This window comes from Gasterosteus aculeatus, chromosome X, assembly GCF_964276395.1.
Source record: "Gasterosteus aculeatus chromosome X, fGasAcu3.hap1.1, whole genome shotgun sequence".
Lineage (NCBI taxonomy): Eukaryota > Metazoa > Chordata > Actinopteri > Perciformes > Gasterosteidae > Gasterosteus > Gasterosteus aculeatus.
Genome location: NC_135698.1, coordinates 3,605,302 through 3,632,955, shown reverse-complemented (window position 1 = coordinate 3,632,955; position 27,654 = coordinate 3,605,302). Strand labels below are relative to the sequence as shown.

General features: G+C 43.7%; 4 protein-coding genes across 6 annotated transcripts in view; 1 reads left to right on the top strand and 3 right to left on the bottom strand.

Annotated features, from left to right (window-relative positions):
* Nucleotides 1-13,157, top strand: part of LOC120809049 (copine-2) — a 41,070-nt gene extending 27,913 nt beyond the window's left edge. For both annotated transcript variants that reach the window (XM_078082595.1, XM_078082596.1), the window contains 2 exons: nt 10,480-10,716; nt 11,955-13,157. In XM_078082595.1, the coding sequence (XP_077938721.1) occupies nt 10,480-10,716; nt 11,955-12,062 (345 nt within the window). In that variant the 3' untranslated portion in view covers nt 12,063-13,157. The remainder of the gene's footprint in view (nt 1-10,479; nt 10,717-11,954) is intronic.
* LOC144383729 (uncharacterized) lies at nt 2,843-6,473 on the bottom strand. Its single transcript, XM_078082594.1, has 2 exons — nt 5,656-6,473; nt 2,843-5,502 (listed from the first exon to the last, which is right to left on the bottom strand). Exons 1-2 carry the CDS (start codon nt 6,002-6,004, stop codon nt 3,044-3,046), a joined length of 2,808 nt encoding a protein of 935 aa, XP_077938720.1. The 5' UTR covers nt 6,005-6,473; the 3' UTR covers nt 2,843-3,043.
* Nucleotides 13,158-16,455: 3,298 nt separating the features above from the next.
* psme3ip1 (proteasome activator subunit 3 interacting protein 1) lies at nt 16,456-23,215 on the bottom strand. Of its 2 annotated transcripts, XM_040168427.2 has the most exons (8): nt 23,028-23,215; nt 21,611-21,742; nt 21,419-21,517; nt 20,414-20,535; nt 18,654-18,790; nt 18,178-18,257; nt 17,382-17,585; nt 16,456-16,921 (listed from the first exon to the last, which is right to left on the bottom strand). In XM_040168427.2, exons 2-8 carry the CDS (start codon nt 21,735-21,737, stop codon nt 16,917-16,919), a joined length of 774 nt encoding a protein of 257 aa, XP_040024361.2. In that variant the 5' UTR covers nt 21,738-21,742; nt 23,028-23,215; the 3' UTR covers nt 16,456-16,916. The 2 variants fall into 2 exon arrangements, with proteins under 2 accessions (XP_040024361.2, XP_077938725.1); XM_078082599.1 differs by lacking the exon at nt 16,456-16,921 and having other exon boundaries at nt 17,192-17,585; nt 23,028-23,144.
* A 1,939-nt stretch (nt 23,216-25,154) lies between these two features.
* On the bottom strand, nt 25,155-26,412 carry LOC120812827 (histone H1-like). The gene has a single exon (XM_040169038.2). The coding sequence runs from the start codon at nt 26,358-26,360 to the stop codon at nt 25,794-25,796; it is 567 nt and encodes a 188-aa protein (XP_040024972.2). The 5' UTR covers nt 26,361-26,412; the 3' UTR covers nt 25,155-25,793.
* Between the last annotated feature and the right edge of the window lie 1,242 nt (nt 26,413-27,654).

Genomic DNA, 27,654 nt, shown 5'->3' with positions numbered 1-27,654 from the left:
ATGTACCTACAATACACGAGATAGGCTTGTATCTACAAGTTTGTCTGACTTATAGCAGGATTCATCAAATTATTTCTAAATATCATTACAGCATCTTAAGACTATTCTATATCCCTATAGTTATAATTCACCTACTGCTCTTGTTGCTCAAAGACTACAGCTCCTCAAACAATGATCTGACATTTTGCATATTATTTAATACTTCATTCCGCTCTTTCATTTCATCTGTTCACAGGATTCGCTGCCTTTCTCAATGCAATCGAACAGCTCCTACAGCTTTACCTGGTCCCCCCACTTATGTATTCGCTTCCATTTCCTGATATTTAGCTTACTCGGTTATACGCTGTAGCATGAACCTGTCCAGTGGCCACTTTCGAACAGTGTTTTGCTGTTCCTATTGTGTACTTTCACCCAAGCATTTCCATTGAGGATTCTGTTTTTTCTTTCATCACTGCTCTTTATGGTTGTTGTTCACCTACACGTCAAGTAGTGAGCAGTGTGTGCCTGGCAGGCCAGTTCTCACTCATTACTAAAATAATCCACTCTGATGACTGACTGGAGAAAGAAGTGTGTGCATCTGTTGGCTCTGAGTCCTGTTATATTGACCAGAGTGGCAGGCAGCAAGGTGACAGACTGGAGTGACAACTTCTGTCCTCTCTTCTTCTCCATCACACCTCCGCTGAGTCACTGAACAGGCATCTCCCGCATTATTGGGCTAAACAGCATAACGGAAGAGCATCCTCTGTCTCATACTTACTATTTCTCTTTCACATTAACTCCATTCAATCCCCTTTCAACCACTTTGTTGAATCGTCTGATCGCATTGGGATACGACTAAAGCCAGGCCGAATTGATCGACATGGTCCTCGGCCGCTCAGGAGCCAAAATGGGTAGAGGGTAAATGACGCTCGAGAATGACGTCTGCCCTTGAAATTCAACCCCCCTAAATCCCCCCAACGTCATTCAAAAGCGACAAGAAGCTGTGGGAGCCAATGTAAGAAGGCGGGTGGCCGTTTGCTGAAAAATATTACAAATGCCCCGCCGTGTGCACAATTTGTGTTTGGAGTATTTTCAAACGGTTTTATCATATTGTGGCCAAGAATGTTTCAAACGGTCTGACGCGTTCACGTAGACCCCAGCGTGGCTGTTGGTAATAATCATAAGCAGCGTCCCCATTGAAATAAAGTCTCAAATGGACGATAGGCCCTTCAAACAGCAGCCATTTTGCCGAGTTTTCCATGCCAAAAAATGCACAGATGTGTGAAATCGGCAACGAGCTTCCGACATTCCAAACTTTTAGCACATGCTACATTTTGCCCTCTCGTATGTGCCGTATCCAGTGACACGTCCACAGAGAGCGCCGTGGCTGGGTATCATTATGCTCCCACGGGGCTTTTTGTCCCTAATTGTATCCTGTCACTCGATGGAGAACAAACACATGAGCGAAATACACAAAGGATTGTGCCCGTCTGTGTGCTGGTGTGCCAGAATCCTTTGTTTCTGTAAGGGGATGATTGCAGTCGTCTTTCTCGTTTCATATTACAGTGAGTTCAAACAGCGGTGGAACATAGGAAGGAGATGTGAAAGAGTGTGTGGACCACATGCTGTGGTGGTCGTTAGACAGGTGTGTGTGTGTGTGTGTGTGTGTGTGTGTGTGTGTGTGTGTGTGTGTGTGTGTGTGTGTTGGGCCAAGTGGTTAGGTAGGAAGGCAGCACAAATCGGCGGTTGCTCAGCCTCGATCGTCTTGTTCCTCAGATAATGAGGGAACCTGGGACGGCACAATGTGTCGCTGTGTACAAACACCGTCCGTGCAGTCAGAGCGCGTTCCAGTGTGCGAGCGACCCTCTCTATCCGCGTTATAATAATTCTCCGAAGAGCCGTTAGCACATTAAAGAGACAGGCGTTAGAGCCCTCCCTGTGTGTTGTGTGTCGGTGTGTGTGTAACACAAAAGTGTGATTATGTTCCGATTAATGTCAGCGTGTGTCCTGGTGTTTGTTGTTGTTATCATAGGATGACAATTCGCATTCTAGTGAGCAGTAACCAAGGCACCTCCTTTGTGCGCGTGTGCGCACGTGTTTGTGTGCCTCCTGTGAGACGGACCACATAACTAGTTCAGCCTTTTTTACGACAAAACTTTTTAACCCTTTGCTATCGATGTCCTTACGTGGCCGCAGGAAGGAACTGGTCAGAAATAAGCGCAACATTGGTACAGTGAAGTCTTTTATAAGCTGATCAATATCAAATTCCTTTGCAATGATTGGCTGATTGAACACTGCGTGGCCAGTGAAGTCATATTATATTCATGGAGATTTGCGCCACCATAGCGACCTCCATGCATTATTCTGTTGTTCGCCAGCAGACAAAAAGTGAAAAGGAGTCTTCGCATAATTCAAAGTCAGGAGCTGTTCATTGTTTTTGCCTCCAGTGTGGGCGGGACTTTGTCATGGTGCATCTCTATACTGACAGATAGCTGGTTAACCCACTCACTTCACACCTCTGGGATTGGGTATAAAATTGGTTTTCCCTGTTAATTTTCACTATTGCGTTGAATTGAACTTGCTTCATGCCCCCGTTGTGTTTATTCTCAAAATATCATTAGAGGTGGCAAAATGTATCTGCGTATATATATATATATATATGTGTAGATAATGTTGGATGTATTTGTGATTCTTTTTCTTTAAAGTCAAGATTATATGTAATAATAATATGTATCTAAATTGCTTTTTTCCATTTACAACCCCTCCAGAAATCTTTCAAGATCTTTTAAGGATCAAAATGATTCTCCAGAAGGGCTGCAGCTTTATAATTGCCTGTGCATTTTGTAAAGATATTGATCAATATACATTACATTACATTACATTACATGTCATTTAGCTGACGCTTTTATCCAAAGCGACGTACAATAAGTGCATTCAACCATAGGGTACAAACTCAGGAGAACAAGAAACAAGAAAGTGCAATTTCCTCAAATAAGCGAATTTACAATTTGCTATAGATGAGTGACGTCACAAGTACAATTTAAGTGCTGCAATTTGTTAGTCTTTAGTCGAGGTAGAGTCTGAAGAGGTGTGTCTTTAGTTTGCGGCGGAAGATGTGAAGGCTCTCTGCGGTCCTGATGTCTTCAGAGAGCGCGTTCCACCATTTCGGCGCAAGGACAGCGAAGAGTCGAGACCTAGTCGAGTGTTTTGCTCTCAGTGAGGGAGGGACGAGTAGTTTTGCAGATGCAGAGCGGAGAGTGCGGGTTGGGATGTAGGGTTTGACCATGTCCTGGATGTAAGCTGGACCCGATCCATTCACAGCATGGTACGTGAGCACCAGTGTTTTGAACTGGATGCGGGCGGCCACCGGTAGCCAGTGAAGAGAGCGGAGGAGTGGAGTAGTGTGGGAGAATTTCGGAAGGTTGAAGACCAGTCGAGCTGCTGCATTCTGAATGAGCTGCAGAGGTCGAATGGCGGTGGCAGGGAGACCTGCCAGGAGGGAGTTGCAGTAGTCCAGGCGGGAGATGACAAGAGCCTGAATCAGTACCTGCGCTGCCTTCTGAGTGAGAAGGGGACGTATTCTCCTGATGTTGTAGAGCGTGTATCTACAGGATCGCGTTGTCGCAGTGATGTTGGGAGTCAGGGAGAGTTGGTTGTCGAGTGTGACGCCGAGGTTCTTAGCAGTCGAAGTGGGCGTTAGCACAGAGTTTCCAAAGTTGACTGTCAGGTCCTGGGTAAGCGAATCTTTTCCGGGAAAGAGAAGTAGTTCAGTCTTGTCGGGGTTGATTTTCAGATGGTGGGCGGACATCCACTGAGAGATGTCAGTTAGACAGGCAGAGATCCGAGCCGCCACCTGGGTGTCCGAGCGAGGGAAGGAGAGAATTAGTTGGGTGTCATCGGCATAGCTGTGGTAAGAGAAGCCATGCGAGCGAATGACAGCGCCAAGAGAGTTGGTGTAAAGCGAAAACAGGAGGGGACCCAGCACGGAACCCTGAGGAACTCCAGTAGTAAGAGGACACGGTTCCGACACAGATCCTCGCCAGGTTACCCGGTAGGTGCGGCCATCGAGGTAGGACGAGAGAAGGGAGAGAGCAGAGCCTGTGACACCAAGTTCTTGAAGGGAGGAAATAAGGATCTGGTGGTTGACCGTGTCAAATGCAGCAGAGAGGTCCAGAAGGATGAGGACAGAGGAGAGAGAGGCGGCTCTAGCAGTGTGGAGTTGCTCAGAGACAGCAAGGAGAGCAGTCTCTGTAGAGTGGCCTGCCTTGAAACCTGACTGGTGGGGGTCAAGGAGGTTGTTACAGTGGAGATAAGAGGAGAGTTGATTAAAGATAGCACGTTCAAGGGTTTTGGACAAGAAGGGAAGAAGAGAGACCGGTCTGTAGTTGTTTTCTTCAGAAGGGTTGAGGGTGGGTTTCTTCAGGAGAGGGTTGACTCTTGCCTCCTTCAGAGAATTGGGAAAACAGCCAGATAACAGAGCGTTGTTGATGAGAAAGGTAAGGAACGGAAGAAGGTCAGGTGCGATAGATTGTAGAAGATGTGATGGAATGGGGTCAAGAGGGCAGGTGGTCGGACGGGCAGAGGTTACTAGGGTAAGAATTTGGTTAGGAGAGAGGGCGGTGAAAGAGGGAAGTGAGGGCGAAAGAGGTGAGGTCGGTGGGACGCGAGAAGTAGGTGGTGGGTTTGAGAAGGAGGAGCGTATGTCAGCTATTTTCTTGGTGAAGTAGTTGACAAAGTCTCCCGGAAGAAGGGTGGAGGGGGGAGGAGGGGTAGGGGGTTCGAGGAGATTGGAGAAGATCGAGAAGAGTTTTTTGGGGTTAGAGAATGAGGATTCGATTTTGGACTGGTAGAAAGAGCTTTTGGCAGCAGAGATAGAGGCAGAGAACGAGGAGAGGAGAGATTGAAATTCAAGCAGGTCGTCAGGTCGTTTATATTTACGCCATCTCCTTTCCGACGCTCGCATGGTGGCTCTCATGGCACGGACCGGTTGAGACAGCCACGGAGCCGGAGGGGATTTGCCAGTCCGTCGTGTCGTAAGAGGGCAGAGAGAGTCTAGAGAGGAGGAAAGAGATGAGAGGAGAGTCTCTGCAGCAGCGTTCGGATGCAAGAGTGAGAAGGAGTCAGTTGAAGGGAGAGCTGATAGAACAGAGGATGCCAGCGAGGAGGGAGAGAGGGAGCGAATATTGCGACGAGCCGGTATAGAGTTAGTCAATGAAGGAGGTTTGTTAGTTATAGAGAGTGGAAGGGAGTAAGAGATGAAGAAGTGATCAGACACATGAAGTGGAGTTACAGAGAGGTTAGTGGTAGAGCAGTTTCTAGTAAAGATGTAGTCAAGGTGATTGCCGGCTTTGTGAGTAGGAGGAGAGGGACTGAGTGACAGAGCGAAGGAAGAAAGTAGGTGTACGAGGTCAGATGACTTCTCTGTCTGGATGTTGAAGTCACCCAGGAGGATGACCGGAGGACCATTTTCGGGGAAATTAGACAGGAGAATGTCCAATTCTTCCAAAAAATGACCTAAGGAGCCTGGCGGACGGTAGAGGACAATGATGGTTAATTGTACCGGGTGAGTGATTGTTACAGCATGGAATTCAAAGGACAATGGGGTGGCTGGTGGTAGAGGGTAGAGAGAAAAGCTCCATTTGGGTGAAATGAGTAGACCTGTGCCACCATCCCTACCAGTGGGCCTGGGAGTGTGGCTGAAGGAGAAGGCGGAGGAGAGAGCGGCTGGGGTGGATGTGTTCTCGGGTGTGATCCAGGTCTCGGTCAGAGCGAGGAAGTCGAGTGACTGCTGGATAGCAAAGCCGGAGATGAAGTCAGCCTTGCGAGTCGCTGACTGGCAGTTCCAGAGACCTCCTGTGACGAGGTGCTGGACGTGTGAGGAGCGGGTGGGATAGGAGAGAGAGGAGAGGTTACGATAGAGAGCAGATCTAGCCCGAGGCCTGTAGTATCTGCGGGAAGAGATTCGAACAGGCACGGGTGAAGGGGTCAAACACATTATTAAAAATAGCAGAAGAAGGCGCCGCATTCAGCCGCCCCGAAGACTGCCACGAAAGACTCCCTTGTCTTTGTTCTGCTCGTCTTCGTGCTGCGAGGATAAGATAACGCTGAAGCTAACGCTTCCTACGATTTCTAGTTAAATACTCCCTCGTTAGTGGAAGTCGGCTGCGGCTGCGCTGGCCGCTCCCCCGTCGTTTAGGAGACAAAAGGTCGATTGGCCTCGACAGAAACTCCTCAAAATGCAAAGCACCAATAGCTTGACACCCTAATCAGTGAACAAACACCATGTGGTCTTTTGACAAAATGAGAGTTTAAGGATACAAGTCTTATTTGCTTCAGAAAACAAGGCAAAACAGACTTAGATCAGGTCAAAACCTAGCAGAGTTAGGAGGGCACACTGGCAGTTAACTTAATAGTAGAATCTAGAACACAAACTGGCACTAAAAGACTGAAAGAGCTTGAGCAAACTAGCAACCAAGATAACTTCAAACAAAGAGAACTGGTCGTGAGACGACAAAAAACTAAAGCAAATCAGCAATCAAATTAACTTAAGACACTAGAATCAACAGCAAATTTAGCAGACTAGCTTGGTTTAAAGAAAGAGATACTTAGTCCGATTTCAGGTCGCCTGGATGTCTGGTGGCCTTGTAGAAGAGATGCACACTGGCTAGTTCAGGTCTGGGAAGGGGAATTTAACCTCTGAACGGCTGCGCTGGCCGCTCCCCCGTCGTTTAGGAGACAAAAGGTCTATTGGCCTCGACAGAAACTCCTCAAAATGCAAAGCACCAATAGCTTGACACCCTAATCAGTGAACAAACACCATGTGGTCTTTTGACAAAATGAGAGTTTAAGGATACAAGTCTTATTTGCTTCAGAAAACAAGGCAAAACAGACTTAGATCAGGTCAAAACCTAGCAGAGTTAGGAGGGCACACTGGCAGTTAACTTAATAGTAGAATCTAGAACACAAACTGGCACTAAAAGACTGAAAGAGCTTGAGCAAACTAGCAACCAAGATAACTTCAAACAAAGAGAACTGGTCGTGAGACGACAAAAAACTAAAGCAAATCAGCAATCAAATTAACTTAAGACACTAGAATCAACAGCAAATTTAGCAGACTAGCTTGGTTTAAAGAAAGAGATACTTAGTCCGATTTCAGGTCGCCTGGATGTCTGGTGGCCTTGTAGAAGAGATGCACACTGGCTAGTTCAGGTCTGGGAAGGGGAATTTAACCTCTGAACGGCTGCGCTGGCCGCTCCCCCGTCGTTTAGGAGACAAAAGGTCTATTGGCCTCGACAGAAACTCCTCAAAATGCAAAGCACCAATAGCTTGACACCCTAATCAGTGAACAAACACCATGTGGTCTTTTGACAAAATGAGAGTTTAAGGATACAAGTCTTATTTGCTTCAGAAAACAAGGCAAAACAGACTTAGATCAGGTCAAAACCTAGCAGAGTTAGGAGGGCACACTGGCAGTTAACTTAATAGTAGAATCTAGAACACAAACTGGCACTAAAAGACTGAAAGAGCTTGAGCAAACTAGCAACCAAGATAACTTCAAACAAAGAGAACTGGTCGTGAGACGACAAAAAACTAAAGCAAATCAGCAATCAAATTAACTTAAGACACTAGAATCAACAGCAAATTTAGCAGACTAGCTTGGTTTAAAGAAAGAGATACTTAGTCCGATTTCAGGTCGCCTGGATGTCTGGTGGCCTTGTAGAAGAGATGCACACTGGCTAGTTCAGGTCTGGGAAGGGGAATTTAACCTCTGAACGGCTGCGCTGGCCGCTCCCCCGTCGTTTAGGAGACAAAAGGTCTATTGGCCTCGACAGAAACTCCTCAAAATGCAAAGCACCAATAGCTTGACACCCTAATCAGTGAACAAACACCATGTGGTCTTTTGACAAAATGAGAGTTTAAGGATACAAGTCTTATTTGCTTCAGAAAACAAGGCAAAACAGACTTAGATCAGGTCAAAACCTAGCAGAGTTAGGAGGGCACACTGGCAGTTAACTTAATAGTAGAATCTAGAACACAAACTGGCACTAAAAGACTGAAAGAGCTTGAGCAAACTAGCAACCAAGATAACTTCAAACAAAGAGAACTGGTCGTGAGACGACAAAAAACTAAAGCAAATCAGCAATCAAATTAACTTAAGACACTAGAATCAACAGCAAATTTAGCAGACTAGCTTGGTTTAAAGAAAGAGATACTTAGTCCGATTTCAGGTCGCCTGGATGTCTGGTGGCCTTGTAGAAGAGATGCACACTGGCTAGTTCAGGTCTGGGAAGGGGAATTTAACCTCTGAACGGCTGCGCTGGCCGCTCCCCCGTCGTTTAGGAGACAAAAGGTCGATTGGCCTCGACAGAAACTCCTCAAAATGCAAAGCACCAATAGCTTGACACCCTAATCAGTGAACAAACACCATGTGGTCTTTTGACAAAATGAGAGTTTAAGGATACAAGTCTTATTTGCTTCAGAAAACAAGGCAAAACAGACTTAGATCAGGTCAAAACCTAGCAGAGTTAGGAGGGCACACTGGCAGTTAACTTAATAGTAGAATCTAGAACACAAACTGGCACTAAAAGACTGAAAGAGCTTGAGCAAACTAGCAACCAAGATAACTTCAAACAAAGAGAACTGGTCGTGAGACGACAAAAAACTAAAGCAAATCAGCAATCAAATTAACTTAAGACACTAGAATCAACAGCAAATTTAGCAGACTAGCTTGGTTTAAAGAAAGAGATACTTAGTCCGATTTCAGGTCGCCTGGATGTCTGGTGGCCTTGTAGAAGAGATGCACACTGGCTAGTTCAGGTCTGGGAAGGGGAATTTAACCTCTGAACGGCTGCGCTGGCCGCTCCCCCGTCGTTTAGGAGACAAAAGGTCGATTGGCCTCGACAGAAACTCCTCAAAATGCAAAGCACCAATAGCTTGACACCCTAATCAGTGAACAAACACCATGTGGTCTTTTGACAAAATGAGAGTTTAAGGATACAAGTCTTATTTGCTTCAGAAAACAAGGCAAAACAGACTTAGATCAGGTCAAAACCTAGCAGAGTTAGGAGGGCACACTGGCAGTTAACTTAATAGTAGAATCTAGAACACAAACTGGCACTAAAAGACTGAAAGAGCTTGAGCAAACTAGCAACCAAGATAACTTCAAACAAAGAGAACTGGTCGTGAGACGACAAAAAACTAAAGCAAATCAGCAATCAAATTAACTTAAGACACTAGAATCAACAGCAAATTTAGCAGACTAGCTTGGTTTAAAGAAAGAGATACTTAGTCCGATTTCAGGTCGCCTGGATGTCTGGTGGCCTTGTAGAAGAGATGCACACAATATACTGTATGAACAATGTACCGTTTGCTTATATGTATGAAAATTCATTTTTTGTGCTCTCTAGACTGCACATTGTCTTTTATACATTTTATTTTATATATACTTCTGAGGCGGAGATGTGGAGGTTAACATCCTCACCTCTCATGTTGTGACAGCTGTTCAGAAACATTGTGACGGATGCCGATGCTGCTCCATGCTGATTGGACACAAAATAGGAATCGTGTTTGCTAAAAAGCAAACCATAAAACTAGAAAATATGTCTAATATATGTGTTTTTCTTCCCCAAAATTGACAAAAGTAAATTATTACTACTTTAACAATCGTACTATAAAGCAAGGAATTGGCTCAAGAATTGGATCTGATCTGCTTCCCACTTGCAGGCGAATGTTTTGACGAGTCAAATTTGTTGATTTGGACAAGCGACACGTTCAATTGTAACAATCCTGCTATCTCATGCACGCAGTTATGTATCTTATTTATGTGTATTTGATAGACATTGGGTTGATATACAGTATGTGCACAGTCCACCTCCAGACTTTGCCAGGTTGTGGCGACCGATCCCCTTTATGCATTCATGAGGTGCCACTGATTTATTGATCCAACATGCAACAGGACATTTCTGTCTTATGCCAAAGCATACTCTCTCTCCCTTTCCCATCACTGCAAATGATTCGATATTTCTTTTTTCTTTTTTCACCTTTCTTTTATTCATCTGGCATTTTTTTCCAGGAGCAGATGGTGCGTTTTGTTATATGAATGGAACCCATCATGCCGTGATGCAGAAAAGCTTTCATTCTGCATATATATATATATATATTTTTTCATTGCTCGTTCAGCTTCATCAAGCTCTCTCTTGTTCTTGAATACTTTCTGTCACTTCTTCTCCGTCACTAACAATCTCTGAAATGTCCCCCATTGTATTTTTCTTTTTCGTTTCTCCTTTGTCTCGCCCTTTTGACCGAGCTCTCCTTCTCCGCCTCCAAAAAACCGCATGTCACTTATTGAGAGCATAATTACAATGATTGCCACTTGTTGTCCCAGTCTATTTTCTTCATGCAGATTTCTCCTCAAGTCTATTCAGGCGCCTCCAGGTCATTTGTCACAACCTTTTGTGTCTTCTCACCCTCATTTCCCTCTCTCTCTCTCTCTTTCTGCAGCAGTACTTCACTCTCCTCATTATAACCGACGGTGTCATCAGCGATATGGACGAGACGCGTCACGCCATCGTACAGGCGTCTAAGCTTCCCATGTCCATCATCATCATCGGTGTAGGCAACGCAGACTTTGCTGCTATGGAGTTCTTAGATGGAGACGCCAGCGTTTTAAGGTCCAACACGGGAGAAGAGGCTGTCCGCGACATTGTGCAGTTTGTCCCGTTCAGAGATTTCCGAAATGTGAGTACTGATCTCTAAAAAAAAAACCCAGCATGTTCCATGGAACCATCATGCGCTCATGCACAAGAAATACAACGGCTTCAATTCACGGTTGAAGTTTACTTTAAGGGAACAATTACGAAGTTGAATTGTTGGTCAAGTCTTTTCTTTCCAAATGCCGTGCATAACTTTAAATGTAAAACTTTTTTAACAGAAAGCACCTATACTATAATACACTGTACATATACAGACACACAACTGGGGTGTTGTGTTATCTCTGTTCTTCTCAAATCTGATATGGGGTTCGATCTTTGATACATCACAACTGTGTGAGTGTGGTTAGATCTGATCTGATTTACAGTTGCCTAGCAACTTAAGCAAACAACCGTGCCAGATTCTGATTCAAGTGCTCCTAAATATTATATATTTATTTGCTCCAGTCTGGTCAGCTTGGAATTGTCTGTTAACGTAGATAAGGGTTTCTGATAGTCAGTTTAAAAACCATGCAGCCCTCAGCAGAAGTTCGAACACCTTTCAGTCGCCAGTGGCCGGGATTTACCTACAGCTGTAGTGTCATTTTGACTCCATCTTAGTTCTGCGCCGGAGGCTTCACCAGATGACACAATGTCCTGCTGTCCGAGTGCGAATGTGTTACCCAACGGCAGCCCGTTGCTGCTCGGATTGTAACTGCTCACACGACGCCACACAGGGTCTGCTGGATGAGCAGAGGTGCCTCGTTATCTCACACGCCGCAGAGACACTGTCAGCATGAGCGCACATAACGCGCATTTCAAAAGCTGTAGCTAAGCACGCAGGTTGGAAGTGCACATTTGTTGTCAGTGCACCAAAGGACTCACTTTGCATTTCTGTTCATTTTAGTATACATCGTGTGTGCGTGGGTGGGCGAGCTGACTTCCTTCGTAGTGGGAGGAACACCGGTTGGAGGAAGAGTGAAACACAGAAACAGAGTTATCCCCTTCGTGAAGTTGGTAGTAATTATTGACGTAGAATGCATTAGACCAGATCACGACGAGACGCAATCAATCATTCGCAAATCCGTGTATGAGTGTCCATGAACTACACAACTGCAGTAAAGACTAAACAAAAACAGACGGTCAGAAGAAGCCATTCAAAGCAGAACCAAAATACCCCACAGTCAACAAACTGACCAATTTGTCCGCCTTCATTTTTACTTAACTCTTGTATAAATGAAAATGCACATAAAAGACATCTGCTGTCTTGCCCTTTTTCTCTTGCAGGCACCCAAGGAGACCCTCGCTAAATCCGTTCTAGCCGAGCTGCCTCAGCAGGTCGTCCAGTACTTTAAACAGCGGAATCTACCGCCCACCAACACAGCGGCAAAGTGATGCAAAGTTGTCACAGGTTGTTTGGTCAGTATGCAGTTTGGATCCATTGGGAAGGATGTTCTCTGTTTCTTAAAGCTTTCCAAGACATCATAAAAATAACGTTTAAAAGACCTTTCATGTCTATAGTGAGGGCAGGTGTCTCGGAGTGATGTGGAAGTTTATGAACTGGCCTTTTTCTAAGAGAAATTACAAATATCTTGTTTACGAGTTGTTTACGATTTTCTTTTTGTCGCTTTTTTTGCATGTGTGTGTTGTGATGGATACCATGTGATGCATACAACTTATTGGTGTAGATCCTCTTCTCAGCTGAAACGTGTCAGCGGTTGAATCCCTTCCCTTTGTCTCACGGTCACCGTTTCAGGCTGTTTGCTATTGTGTTCACGTGTGGCAGAAACACACACACACACACACACACTCAGCACTATTTCTTCAAGTGTCAAAAAGCCAATTGTGTGAAGGGCGAGTTTCAACGCTCCACTGTGCTTGTTTGATTCAAGAGGAGAGAACCGGAGGAGGACGAGGCCGTGCTGGCGGCTGTAGCACTGACTTGGACTCGGGACTCTTTGTGAACTCGTCAGGCTTTTAGATAATGGGGCCATTTTGCTTCCTTCTGTTTGTCATGATTCAGTCCATCCCGCATGATGCCGATATCTACGCACCGTTTACAAACTGATGTTCACCGATGCATGTTTGTTTTTTCAAATGATGTATTTATTAGATTTTGTAAATATTTAATGAGATTGGAGGGAAGGGAGGGAAGTGTATCACAGCAACGACAGTCGTGTCAGAGAAGGCTGTTTACGTTTTAAGGATTGGAGGCATAAGAGGAGTTTCTGATATGCATATATATATACATATATATATATATATATATATATATATATGCATATCAAATGTATATTTATATGATGCTGTTCATGTTCTCAAGCCAATGTTTCTGACATGTTTTAATGTACTTTTTATGCAGTGCCGAATTGTGTATCTAAACTACTTTAATATGTATTGTTGTGCATCTTTGTACTAATTGTGTTGCAGTTCATTTTCTAAAGTTGTGTCCATGTGCACACTCAGGTTAATAAACTGAAGGAATGCTCATGTTCTCTCTGCGTCAGTAGATATAAGAGCGGCACACCACAAATGCACGCACACACAACCTTAATGAGATGTGAAATGACCACGGGTGACACAAACGACCACGAAGCAAAGAAATCTGTTTGTGGAATTTGCTGGAAGATGCGTCTCTCACAGGTGGAAATATAGAACATGTTCTTCTGCAGTGGCACAGGTCTCAGAATGTGTAATGAAACATAGCAGCCCAACGTCATTTAGCAGCAAATCAACCGGCCTGTAACAACTTCCCCTAAAAATGAGTTGGCAACATCCTCAACAAATAATAAAAACACTATATAATTTTATTAAATGTGAATCGTAACAGCGTATACTTTAATAAACCAGCATTTAGATTGTAGTTAGCGCTGAATGAATATTCTTTTTTACAATTATGTGTGTATTATTTGTCTTTTGGGTATATCGCACACCTCTGGTTAAATGTTTCCTACCCATGAAATTGGATGTGCTTGGTACATCGTTCTGTGTGAAAGGCCTTTATGTTTTTATGGTAATCCTGGAGGATCTTTCGATGCTCCTTGTGTGTGTGTGTGTGTTTATCGATAATTGCTACTGCTGTAATAACTCACTTTGCTGTGTTAATCTGCCTTAGTGGCATCGTGGGTGTCTGTGTTGTCTATAGTTAATCTAAAAAAAAAGAAATAGGCTGCAGGAAACTACATAATAATATTTGGAGTTTGTGGTTACGGCTGCATGCTCAAGGACATATTATGATTTTGTGTTAACATTTATCAAAATTATCCATTTTGGAGCGGTCTCAGTGTGTGAGAATGCCAAACACTAAAAGGCTGAGAAAACAAAGACACAAACATCATAAAGTATTATGCCACGTAAATGTTTAGTGACGGATCATTTATATATGGATTCCACCGCTGTAATTCAGACTTTAATGTGATAAATTAAAAGTCAAAATCCTGAAGAATTTATCTACTTTGGTTTGTCGCATAGAATAGTATTTCAAATATGGTTTCAAGTCACATTATAACATGTGAGAAAAAGTGAAACGGTAATTTTGAAGTTTATATATTTTTTAAAGTTAAAAGCTCAAGAAATTAAAGTACAGAGAGTCAAACAAGGATGTTGGTACTGTGTTAACAAAAATGAAAACAAGGCGTTGAGTAGCGCGTCAGAAAAAGCTATAATGTAGCTGTCACGATCCCAGCTCCTTGAGTAGGTTTTCCCTGCTTGTTTATGTCTGTTTGTGCTTGGTACCTGTTCCGGTTGCTGGGCAACGAGTACAAGGCGGGAACTCCAGGATCACCGGCGCACCGCTCCCACCTGATCCACATCTGGCCCTGATCATCGCCTACAACGCTACTTAAGCCGAGACATCCAGTCCCCACCGGGTCGTTGGCCTTCGTTACCCTGGCAACACACGAACCCTGAAACATGGGACGTTAACAATCTGTCGGACTCTGGTTGCCTCCCAGGTAATTACTCTATCAGCTGATCGAGGGGCGGGGCACATTTTAGTAACCAATCAGAGTCTACACACGGTTTCCCGGGAGCCAATCACGTAGTTGCTGTCAAACGTTTAAAAGTGTCCTCCTCTCTGTTGGCTGTCATCTGTCATTTCAGTGTGTAGCTGATGCGACCTTCCTCCACACCAGTCACCTCCAGTCGGCGTCGGCGTTGTTCCTGGTTCATCATCAGGTTGCTGCTATTCCTTTAACCACCACCACCATCACCCCAAATCCCCCTGGAGTTTGGCCTATTGGACCTCAGTATCCCTGCCTTCTGCCTTCGGTGATAGTACTTCATGATGGAGTCCAATCGACAAAGACGTTGCACAATTCGTATTTGATGTGTAATAAAGTATTATTCTATTAAATGAGTCTCTCCTGATTGAAATACCAATATTGTGATGTTTAGGCCAGCAGAGGCTTTGCTGCCACTGACTATAACCAACTGCATATAATGTACGGTAACTAACCTGTGCATCCTTTATTAGGGACGGACTGAAGGACAAGAGTACTAAAGTATAAAAAGCCTCGTGACAAAGACGTAGGCCGAAGTAACAGTGACCTTGTTTGTGTGGCTGTTGAGCCTCTGGTGGTCCTTCTACCCTTTTACATCACTACCTCTTTATAAAGTAGGTTCATGGGTCGGCTGTTCCTGCCGAGTCAGGGACACAATACATGGTTTCCAAGAAACACTTGAGTGAGGAGACACAGTGGACCGTTAAATGTTTAACGTGCAGTTCTTTGCCATTTACTAGAGCTACAGCTGACTTGGATAATATCCACAAGGTGCCAGACGTGTCTCGACTTTTCATGTAAAGACCCTTTAACAGGTTTGCTTCCGAAACGAGCTTCATAAAAAAAACTTACTGACACAAAAAGACGCGCAGAACGACCACAAGGAGAAGCAAAAGAATTTTACTGTTTGTATCATTTCATATTTAAATAATCGTAGTTGTTTTTGGGCATTCGTGTATTACTAATAATAAATAATGTAACTATTATTAGTTTACTTGTATCTTTTACCTTTTGGAAGGGTATGTCAATTATAGCACAGGACTAAAAAAAACAGCTTGAAAGTTAATAATAATATAATAATATAATGTAAAATGCTAGTTTGGAACACAAACAACCCACGGCTCTCTTGCTGATGTCAGTGAACCGTCTCAGACAAACCAACTAAATGTTTCTCTCCATACACACAGATTGAGATTATCTCCCAGGCTCATTACTCTCATTGCTTTAGCAAGATGCTTTGACACATTTTCTCCGCTAAAGATTACGAACATTGTCAGTGATTATTTACCTGAGCAGTGCAGACTTGAATATCTCATCATCTTACCTGGATTGCCTCCATATTTTTCTATTTCAATCAACTACCAAAGTAAGCTTCAGACGCAAATTTCTATCACTACGGGTTTAATAAAATCTAAACATCCCAGAATCAAATCACACACGTCACTTTTGACGTTTGATTCCAATTTGTGATCCATGTAGCTCTGAACCACACATCAGACCTGTGAAACCACAAACACCTGGACGAGCTGTTCCGCGTGCATTTAAATGAAAAGAAGTCATTCCTGGTGCTCGTTACTGGTGTCCAAATGCCGTAAATGTGACGAGATGCAGAAAGCACACGCCGAAACCAAGGGACGTGACCCCTAGTGAGAACTAAACCAAATAGAAACATGAAAACTGCATTCAATTTTGAATCCGTAATTGTTAATTCAGTAAAGGTTTCACTATAGTTTAACATTCTTTGCTTTTCTGTCTCACATAGACACAAATAAAGAGGGCAAACACAGTACAAGGGACAGATCTTTATTCCACGTTGCTCAGACTTCAACAAACAAAATAAAGCTCCAATGTCTGAGCAAAAAGTCCTGCATCTTTCCAGCACGACGCGACTTTAAAACAAACTACTGGTGACAAAAGACATTACATCACACAACTAAAAGGTTGATTTTTTTCAAACCATTCGGACTTTGCATTTAACCCAAACGGAGAGCGAAGCGCGTCCTGCGTCGGCTCTCTCCTGGTCGTGGATTTCTAAAAAAGGCGTCGAGTCATTTGACACACAGTCTAAAGCCGCCTCTTCCGTGCTCCACAGATGTCAATCACGTTCCCCTCAGCCAACCGCACAGCGTGCAGCCGCTGCGGCGTTGGGTGGGGAGGAGGGTTTGGTGATGGGGAGGGAGGGGAGGGTGGGGTGAGGGGGGGGGGCAGGATGTCGTCAGGGTAGTCAGTGCGGGATTGGTTGCTCGGCTTAAACTGTGTGAGACGTGATCGAGGGAAGGAAGGGTGGAGGTATAACGTTTGAGTGCCACAATACCAAGAAAAAAACAATTAGATACAAGCAGTTCTTAATGTTACTATTTATCAAGATTAGATTTCCTGGTTGAACTTTGCCTGATGACAAAAACAACCTTTCAAATCCCCGGTTGAAACAACTGGAAATAGAATCCTCTTTGCTTAGTGTGCAGGTGGCTAGTGTGTGACTATAACAGAGAACTTGTGCGACCTGCAGGTATGTTTGTAGCAGTTTGAATATATCTGTGTGTGTGTGTGTATATCTTGTGTAAGGATACCGTTCCAGACTATTTGCAAGCGATTCTGCAGCTGCACAGACGTACTTCACTGTGTGTGTGTGTGTGTGTGCGGATGCTGGTGTTTGTCTATCTGTAGGCCCTGCTGTTCCGGGGATACGGCAACATGATTGCGTCCACGCTACCTTCGCTGTCCGAGCTGCTGTCCGAGTCGCTGCTGGCGGAATAAACCCAGAGTCCCGGTAAGACGCCCACGCACACGGCTGCCGACGGCAGGTGTAACACGCCTTGGCCGGCGCTCGGGGGATCCGAGGTGGTCTTCGCCGTCAAGCAGGGGGCGGTTTGTGGATCTTTAGCTCCTCCTGCAGCGCCTGCTCCATCCTCCTGTTCTGAACAACACAAGATAGTGTCAGACTCAGCGGCCCGCACGCCGCGCGAGTCCTTTTAAAGACGGTCAGAGATGTAACGTTTGTGATTCGTCGCCCTCAACATTTTCATCCACTCAGCGTTCTCTTCAGCCTTGTTTCCAGCAGGATTTTCAGTCAAACTGCTTTCAGAACCTCTCCGTAATACTACATGTTACCTGCACCAAATTGCCGTCAGACAAACCAACAGCTAGCTGGTCAACACATGAAAAGCCCGACCACCTCCACTGCAAAGAGAGTCAAACGTAAAGATAGCTGAACCGTTACCTGCGGAGCTACAAAAATACAGATTTTTACTCATTTAGAACTGGCCAATGTTGGAAGAGGGATTTGGGGGGCAGTCCAAAAGAAAACTAGGGTAATTTTCTCAGTCTTCCACAAATCTGACTTATTTTTGCAACGTCGTCCCCTGCTTGTCAGCCTTGACTTACCGGAGCCTCCTGCTGTGCAGCTCTATCATCGAGCCATTACACAAGTTGTCAATGAACTGCGAAAGTGAATATTTGTCCACTTCTGACACAAATTCCTACCTTTCAAGCTTCAGGCTGCAACCCACCTGTGTGTCTGTCTCCATTTCCTGCTGTTTTTGAGATTTCCACCTTCTGTTTCTTATTGCTGTCTGAAGACTGGGAGGAACTGGGTGAAACAGAACAAAGAGATATTGAAGTTTTAGGTCTGGATGGATCTAATGACAGAGTACAACGTGAACAGGATCGCATACACAAAACACACAGAATTATCATCAATATTGTCATTATACATTACATTTGACTCACTATGGCGCATTATGCAAGTCCTGCTCCTCTTTAACACAATAATAGCTAGACGTAGAGATGCAAACAGTGTTTTTCTAAGAGCTCACAATTGTTATAAATTAGATTCCACATGCTGAATATCAAACATTCTTACAACTTCAAATGGATGGTAATGTCTTGTAGATGTGTAAATAGGCAACCGACAAATTTCATATAGACGACACACGTCGGTGCTGAATTTATTCCAAAACAAAACCAGCTTCTAACTTCTGACTACCTGCGTCTCTTGACAGCTCCGGCCAATAAATGGGCCTGAGACAGATGGCTGGTCTTTTGCTCCGCTGCCGAAGGTTTGGATGCCACCTTCTTTTCAGGCTCTCTGGTGGCCACCTGCTTCACCACAGCGCTGTGACAGTACAACGTCAAGGTGAATAAAAGAATGAGGGCGCGTTGTGGAGCAAAGGGTGGGGCAAGCAGAGTAGTCTATTCAACAGGTCTGTTATCTCCTCCCTTCAGGGGGGAGCCATTACATCTCTACATCGGTGTGCAGGACGGAGCGACACAGTTCTGAGAGGCTTAAAAAAAAAAAAAGCACTTATATAGAGAAGCAGAGGGAGGTGGCACAGATATGAAGCCCAAAGGTAAACCAGGGGACGGACGGAGCTCAGGAGACATGAAATTGGGCCGAGATGCGGGGACAGAGGAAAATGGACCAAAAAAGACAAAGACTAAGGACACAAGGGGACAAGACAAAAGGGTCAGATGAACAGGAAACATCAGGCATTAGACATGCGTGAGGTGCATAGACAAGCCGTCATGAATTTGCACTGCAATAACTAATGCCTAATGTGTGTGTGTGTATGTCCATGTATTTTGTGTTCACAGCAACTCCATTAAATGGTCACCGTAGTTACCAGCCTATGATGCAGTTTCCACGACAACCCTTTCTCTTCATCGGCAGACAAACCTGTCCGTCATAAACCTTTCTGTCCGCAAGGACAGAGAGGAACAGAAGAAAAGCACAAAGAGCACGAACCAGCAAGCTTAACGGCTGGACGCCACTTCAGATAATGTGGTACAGACACAGTGTCGTAAAGCACAGTACCTTTGCAGTTAGGTAGTGCGGCCTCGGTAAATACGCGCAATATTGCTTTTAGGGGCTAAAACGTGAGGTTATGTAATGCAGCGAAGTGATCCAGATTGGATTGGCCGCACAAAATAGGCTGGTTGCTGACTTTTAACCCGTTGACCACATCCAAGACTTGTTCAGCAATTGTGCCCACTCATAGCTGCTTTCTCCAGTTGGCAAATCAACTGGCTAATCAGATCCTACTGTTAAGAATGCAATCATCCCACATATCTAGCCAGCAGAGATGGACCGATGAGTTGCCCAGGCGGACAGATTTGTTGATATTAGCTTATTGCAAATATATCAGCTTACAACAAACAAGGAAATGAAAAGCTCAACAGAAAACAATAACCAACACACCGGATCCAAGAAAAAAGTAAAGTAAATGGTTTACTACTCAGAAGGTGCCTCAGCAGAGCGTTTGAGGGGGATGTACATTGATGGTGCGTAAGTGCCCAAAGAATTACGCTGCAGCCCTTTTAGCGACTGCAAAGTACTCAGTTATACATACTTCATATATTCATGCTAAAGCCTGCAAATAAGTAGTGGATGCAGTTACAGAGGTTTGTTTACTCTTTTTTTTTAAACCCTCAATTTTGACACTTTGGCTGTTGTTGCCTTGCTTTTTTGCGAATTCACTCTAGAGGGTTAGTAAAGCTTAGTAGAGCTCAGTACAACTGGAACAGAAGGTCTTGAACTGAAAAAGAAAAACTGAAAAGGTAAAAGTTGTAGCACCGACATCTCCCAGACTTGACCATGCGTCAAAATAATCCTTAATACTCGTTTTGACCTAAAAAATAAAATCACTGAATGTTCACTAAATTGGGATACAACGTGTTAATTTAATGACAAAATCGATACTTGCTAATTAAAATGTTATGTTTCAAACCGAAACATTAAAAGGATATTCTGTATTCCAACAGTTCCTGTTTCTCCTCATCTCTGCGTTGCTTCTCCACCAGGCACTGTTGCCGGGAGACCTCGTCCAGGAAGCTGGTCTCCTCCTCGTCCAATCCCCTAACCATGTTTCCTGTCACCATGGAAACAAACAGGCTCTCAACACGCGAGTGTAAAGTGATTGCATTTTTCAGAAAATTATTCAAAAGAGTCTTTCTTTAAATCCACACGCAAAAAAACAACCTTTTGAGCAAGACGAAATCTAACCGGGCTTTGTGGTTAAAGACAAAAGGGGGTGGGACTTACGACGGATGTTACTGTAGATTCCACCCACAGAGAGCGTCAAACATTGGTAAACGTACTGACAACTGGTATGTACCATATGAAAAAAATCCACTACGAATGCTTCAATTGAATGATGAAACCGTTCGCTGCATCTCTCACGGGAAATCCGGATCGGTGGCAAAGACGATGGTATTATTGAATGTTACACAGAAATTGCCCGTTTGCTCTTTATTTACAAGTCAATACAATTCCATCCAATGGGGTATAAGTATATACAATATTATATATGCTTATAGTCTTACTGGTATATTTAAAAATGGCCTCAGTGTTACATTAATGTACCAGTGAGGTACATTCTAATCCTCCATTAGAAGTTAAAATCCATCCTTTAAAATCTTATTTAGGTAAAAAGACAGAAAGACACCTCACCGCTGCTCTTGCAGGCGGATGCTGCTAACCATTACGATAGAATGGACCTTAATGTAAGAAATTGGTGGATATAAGTCTTTAATCGTGAGAAAACATAATTACGTAATGAATGTCGTGCACCCATCCATGAATATGAAGTATGTTGAATTGGACTATTGTGCATTTAAAAAAGGATTATTTGACTTTTCGTTCATTATACTTATTAGTACGTCTGATTTTCGTGGGACATATACGGTACATGTCTTCATTCAAAAGCAGATGACAAAGGTCCCGATAAAAGAAATAACAAAGACAAAACTTACTGAATTTAAATTGCTCATCGTATTCCTCCTGTTTCTTGTCTTTCTGCTCCTGCAATCGCTCAAAGAGGGAACGTGAGTCATACACCTCCTCTGGGGCCTCTGAGGAGTAAAAAAGTAGAATGTGCATGCACCTTTCCAAGTTATGAAAACGTGTGTGTGTGTGTGTGTGTGTGTGTGGTGTGCTCGTCTTACCCTCTGGGTCGTCAGGTTTCCTCACTTTGTCCCATTCCTCCTGTCTCTTCTTCCTCTTCTCATCAAGCTCCGATTCCGACACGAACTTCCTGCTGAGGTCGACGCCCGTTACAGCTCCTGCTTCCATTACAACTGACCAAAAGAAACAAGAACACACCTTATTGAGTGTGTGACTGCAGAAAGCCGTTGCGCTGTTGCAACGTCTATTTCTTTTGAGCGTTTATAGTGTACTGGTTGCTTTTTTCTCTGGGCATCTGCATTATCGCTGGATGTCTTTTTTTCAATGTTGTCCAGTAAAGTAAAACATTTTTTTTTTCTCTTAATAAAAAGGAAATCATGTAAAAAAAAAAAAAATGCAGTTGGTATTTTATTGGATAATCTTGGTCCAACGTAGAAATTAGATTGATGATCTGAAATATTTGTGCATGACAAATATGCAAAAAAAAGGGGAAAAACCAGAAGGGAGCATATCATTTATGACAGCACTGTACATAGAGTGAATTAATCACTGCAAGTGGAGTGTATTATTCGTGAATGCCATATTAATTTCTTTTTATGTCACAGGTGCCCCTGTAATGTTTCTTTGTATGCATTTTTTTTTAAATAAAAACACAATCGCCCCATTAGAGCCTGATTTCCTCAAATTGCTGACCCCAACTGCCACTTTGTCATAAATGTGTCAGTGTTTTGAGATGGACATGGAAACCGATTTAGGGTTTATGTTGCGATTTTCTTTTGAGCGACTTTGTAAAAGATCCAACGTGACGTTAAACTTTACTGAACCACAACGCAACGTGAGATTCAAATCCGTTTTGGACCAAACAGTCAACATGCAACGCTAAGGGTTTGTCTCTCTCTGGTGGTCATCTTTAAGCATCACAAGTAACCGAGACGATCGAAATTGAAAAGAACTTTTCGTCAACGGCGACGACTGAAGGAAAAAAAAACCGAGGACGGCGCCACCGGTTCACCGCGAGCTGCCGGTCGAGTTCGATCCGGGGAACGTTAAACGGAACAACGCGTCCCGCTCCAATCGGCGGCCCTGCCGATTCAACCCGCCGCCGAGCCACGGCGACGGGAACAACGCTGGCAGCTAAAGTCGATCCATTCAAGGACGCACTCGGCTAACGACGCCGCTATGGCTCGTCGACACAGCGACCGTTGTGCGGTACGACAGGCGGGCTTGTTGGCTCCGTGTGGAGGCGCGAGCGGTGCACCCCGGAGGAGCCCGGTGAGCCCGGCTAGCTTTAGCTTCTTTAACGTTTGACGGCGGTCACCGTGGTCAAGAGCCGAACATCGCGTCGCGTCCGGGGCCCGACACGATATTCGGTTCCTGCTGCACGACCGAGCACGCTAGAGCTCCACAGCGGGGCCATTTCACACCAAGCGGGATCATTTGTGTCTCACAACAACTCACCGAGCTCGGCTAGTTGATATGATGTCAATGCTCCAAATCGATGACGTTTTGTGTCACGGTGAAAACACACCGTCGCGCTTTTTGCACCGCGGCTTTAGTTCCTACCTGCTTTTCTTCAGCTGAATGTGAACGCAGTGGTCGCCAAAGACGGCGGTAGTGGCATCGAGTGATGAATATTTAAAAAAGGCCTGTGATTACAGAAAGAATATTCAAACACATAAATAACAAAAAATAACGGCATTTAAAATATTATTAATAATTTCAAGATAGTATTACTTTTAATGTAACAAGGAAATACAATGCATATTTCTTTGTCGTTAAAAACGTTTTTTTGCATTGCATTAGCTATGAACATTTTATGAGTGATTAGGCCAAAAATAGTGAGAGAGACTTTGGGGTTGCAATCTACAGAAATAACACAACAGAACATATTCACAGAATACAACGTCTACGGTTGAACAAAACCTAAAACCTTTCAGTATTTCTTCATCTTGGTGACGGAAAAAACAATCTTGCCAAACAGACCTCGGATCACAAAAAGCGACTCCATAAACCCTCAACATTCAGATGGCACAGCACTAAAAACAGAAACATCTCCTGCCGTATACCAGTATAACTGGAGTGACTTTGCCATTGAATTTGAATAACCACGACACTACCATTATACAACTTCGGGAATTTATGTTGTAATGTTTATTTAAGGATCCAAAATGTATCAAGTTTAAGCTGCTATCAATGTATGGGTTTAATTTTTTTTCCATAGACCGTTTCTAATCATATTTAAGACTAAGCGACATATAGGTTTACCAAGAAGAGACGGTGATCAGACATGATATCTCTTATGTATTCCTGTAGAAAAATTGAACTGGTGGAAGTCTTTGACGATACACTCCTGTTTTTGTTTTGTTGTTTTAAAATCAAAGGCGTTCATGAAGTCTTAAAAGAGAATAAAGCGGTCTTCCAAAACAAGGTTGGAGAAGTTAGTTGTCCCCAGGGGAATGTAAGCGTGGAAGGAAGCAAGGAAACATTGCACAGTTAAATAAGAAACTTATGAAATCAATAATTTGTATATCAGATTAAAATAAGAATATTACAAAAAAGGAAACAATACAAGAGCAATTGAACCCCACATTATAAGGCAAATCATGTTTTTAATCTGTATGTAGCATGGCCAACAATTAAGATTATTATTGTTAATATAAGGGAATTTAATGTGATAAAAAAATAAGTCAGAGAAGTTGAAGAGAAGGTCAGAATTATGTATGGATCTATTTTATCCTTCAGTCAATCCCTCGTCACTCATCTGACCATTTCTGAATGATTACCACTAGTTTTCTGAAGTATGTTTTGCGAAACCTTCTATTATGTATAATAATTGAGTCACTCAGAGAGTAAAGAAATCGGATTGGCGACAAGGTTTGTGACACAGGCGCAGTACCCACATGGCAACCAATCCAGTTTGAGCTACAGCACAGTCTAATTTGCATAAAGATACTATATAAAACCACTGTCCAAATGTCAGGGGTTTATCAGCTGCTTGTGAAAGTCGAGCAATCATGCCTGAAGTTGTGAAAGCGCCCAAGAAGGGCTCCAAGAAAGCCGTGTCCAAGGCCGTCAGCAAGAGCGGCAAGAAGAAGAGGAAGACCAGGAAGGAGAGCTACGCCATCTACGTGTACAAGGTGATGAAGCAGGTCCACCCCGACACCGGCATCTCCTCCAAGGCCATGGGCATCATGAACTCGTTCGTGAGCGACATCTTTGAGCGCATCGCCGGTGAGGCCTCTCGCCTGGCTCACTACAACAAGCGCTCCACCATCACCTCCAGGGAGATCCAGACCGCTGTGCGCCTGCTGCTGCCCGGCGAGCTGGCCAAGCACGCCGTGTCTGAGGGAACCAAGGCCGTGACCAAGTACACCAGCTCCAAGTAAACCTGATGTAGACCACCAACACAAAGGCTCTTTTAAGAGCCAACCACTTCTTCTAAAGACCATTTCGATGTGTCCACAAAATGTTTGTTTGTTATACTGTCAAACGCCATTAGAGCACAATTGTTTACCCCTCAACATCTGTTGAAAATGAGAAAATGCCAGTAATTGTGAATGGACATTAAATAACTGCTCTGCAATCTTTCATTTGGATTTTAGTAGTTTAATACTGAAATGTTTAACGCACAAAAGGAACGTCTATATGGCTAACACAAATTACAGAACACAGCAGGTAAATATTGACATGCTTTTTTGTCTGTTGGGAAATATTTTTTTTGTCAGTATATTCCATATTACTTTAGAATCCCATGGAGCCTGTGATGTCCCAGCACTGAAGCCTTGATGTGTAACTTGGTCAGTCAAGTTGAGAGAACACAAACATTTGCAGAGCTGTGAATGCATAACTGACTAAATTTGACCGTGATGTTTTCAGAATTAACAGCCTAAAACAGACCTCAGAGCAGCAACTTGTGTGTACATGATTAGACTTTGCTCATACAAGAGTATTAGTTATACTGGTTTATAATTATTTTGGACCAGTAAGAATTTTTCTACTTGAGGTGGATTCTCACATTAACTTTTTCCTGTACATTTAAAATGAAAGTCATACAGCCGCAAAATAAGCTCAGCTAAGTAACTATTAGGACTGTTCCCAATAAGGTAAAACAAAAATAATCATGGGTGGCTGTGTATTAATAAAGGAAAAGCTCTTTAAGGAGGGAGTGGGTGGCTCTTAAAAGAGCCTTTTATAGAGGTGTTGGTTCTTCAGACTGAGGTCAGTTTACTTCTTCTTGGGTGCTGCTTTCTTGGCTTTGGGCTTAGCGACCTTCTTCACTGGAGTTTTCTTGGCTGCAGGGGCCTTTTTCACCACCTTCTTGGGGCTCTTGGCCACCTTCTTGGCCGCTGCGGGTTTCTTGGCCTTCTTCGGTGACTTAGCGGCTACAACTTTCTTCACTGCCGCTGCTTTGGGCTTTTTGGCAGCTGCGGGTTTCTTCGCCGCGGGCTTCTTGGCTTTAGGAGCGGCTTTCTTTGCCGGTTTGTCGGCGGTGGTCTTGCTCATCTTGAAGGAGCCGGAGGCCCCGATCCCCTTGACCTGGACCAGAGTCCCCTTGGCCACCAGGCTCTTGATGGCGGTCTTGACGCGGGCCTTGTTCTTGTCCACATCGTATCCTCCGGCGGTCAGAGCCTTCTTGACGGCGGCAGCAGACACGCCGCTCCGCTCCTTGGAAGCGGCCACAGTTTTCACGATGAGGTCAGAGACGCTGGGACCGACCTTCTTCGGCTTGGACGCCTTCTTCTTGGCTGCTTTGGGCGCGGCGGCGGCTGGAGCTGGAGCTACTTCTGCCATGTTGTCCCGTTGTTGTGCGTTTGTATCGTCGAGGACTCGAGAGAGTGAGACTGATGAAGAGCTGAAAGCAGCGGACTGAACTTAAACGCACCATGAGAACCGTAGAGACTCAACCCAGCCCGGAGCTCCTCGTGCAGTCTGAAAGTCGAGTCACTTGTGTTTTCTCTCCACTGATTAAAGACTAAAAACTAAATGTGCATCAGGTGCTGGAGGCTGAAGGTGGAGGAGCCGATAGCGGACTAGTTTCTCTTCGTGTTCAGGTCACGTAGACCTCTGATGATCGATGCGTTTTGTTTGAGGAGCCTCCAAACCTCACCTACTCAGCGCCGTGGACAGCAGTGATCAGCGGCTTTTCCCACTCATTTCTCTCTTTAAAGTATTTAAATAACATCATATCGCCATCAAAAGTCGTTTTCCATCTGATCCACATGTTTATTCAGGGTCTCAAGGTGAAAACAACCATCGGATGTTGATCAGTTTGTAATAAACTGCAGTTATTCCGGGAGCAGCAAACACACTGATGATGGTGGCTTATGATTCAGTTCATTCAGACTTCCAATGAGATCCGCTCACCGTGGACTTGTCCTCTGCTGACAAGTTTTATTTTGAATATTTACAACTTTTAATCATCAAACACACCGGAAAATGTTGAAGCTTTGATACTGAAAAATCTTGAGAAGCTTAATGTTGTAATTGTTATTGTAACAGCTATTACCAATATTGTGTTGGTGAATGAAGTCAGCATATATTAGAGATAAAAATTTCGGATCATCAATTTCATGATGTTCTTGTGAGCTTTATTAAGAATCCTGTAAGTGTTTTTGACCTCTATTTTTATTACATAAGCACAATAGTTGCACCATCAACACAATTCGCATACATACAGAAGATGCAGTAAAATCAATCATTTACAACTATACAATAATTTAAAATAATAGTTTTGTATGACACTGCTACTAATTCTGTTCAAACCAGTAACACATACTATACTAAATCTAGAACCTTTTCAACTTTGACTGGATTTGAATAGTCAAGGATTTGAGCATTACAAACAAGACTATACTACTGCACATAAAAACATTTATTTTTCTGTCAATACGTTAAATCATTTCCAAAGGTTTCATTTGTCACTGTCAATCCAAACAGTGAACTGTAAATGTTAAATAGATGATGCTAATTCATTTTCGTAGAAAAAAACTATTTTTTTTAAATTTGTGGATGTTGGCTTCCGTTGATATTGTACTCAAATCCTTATTCATCAATACATGACATTAAATTGCTCCATGTAAAGTTT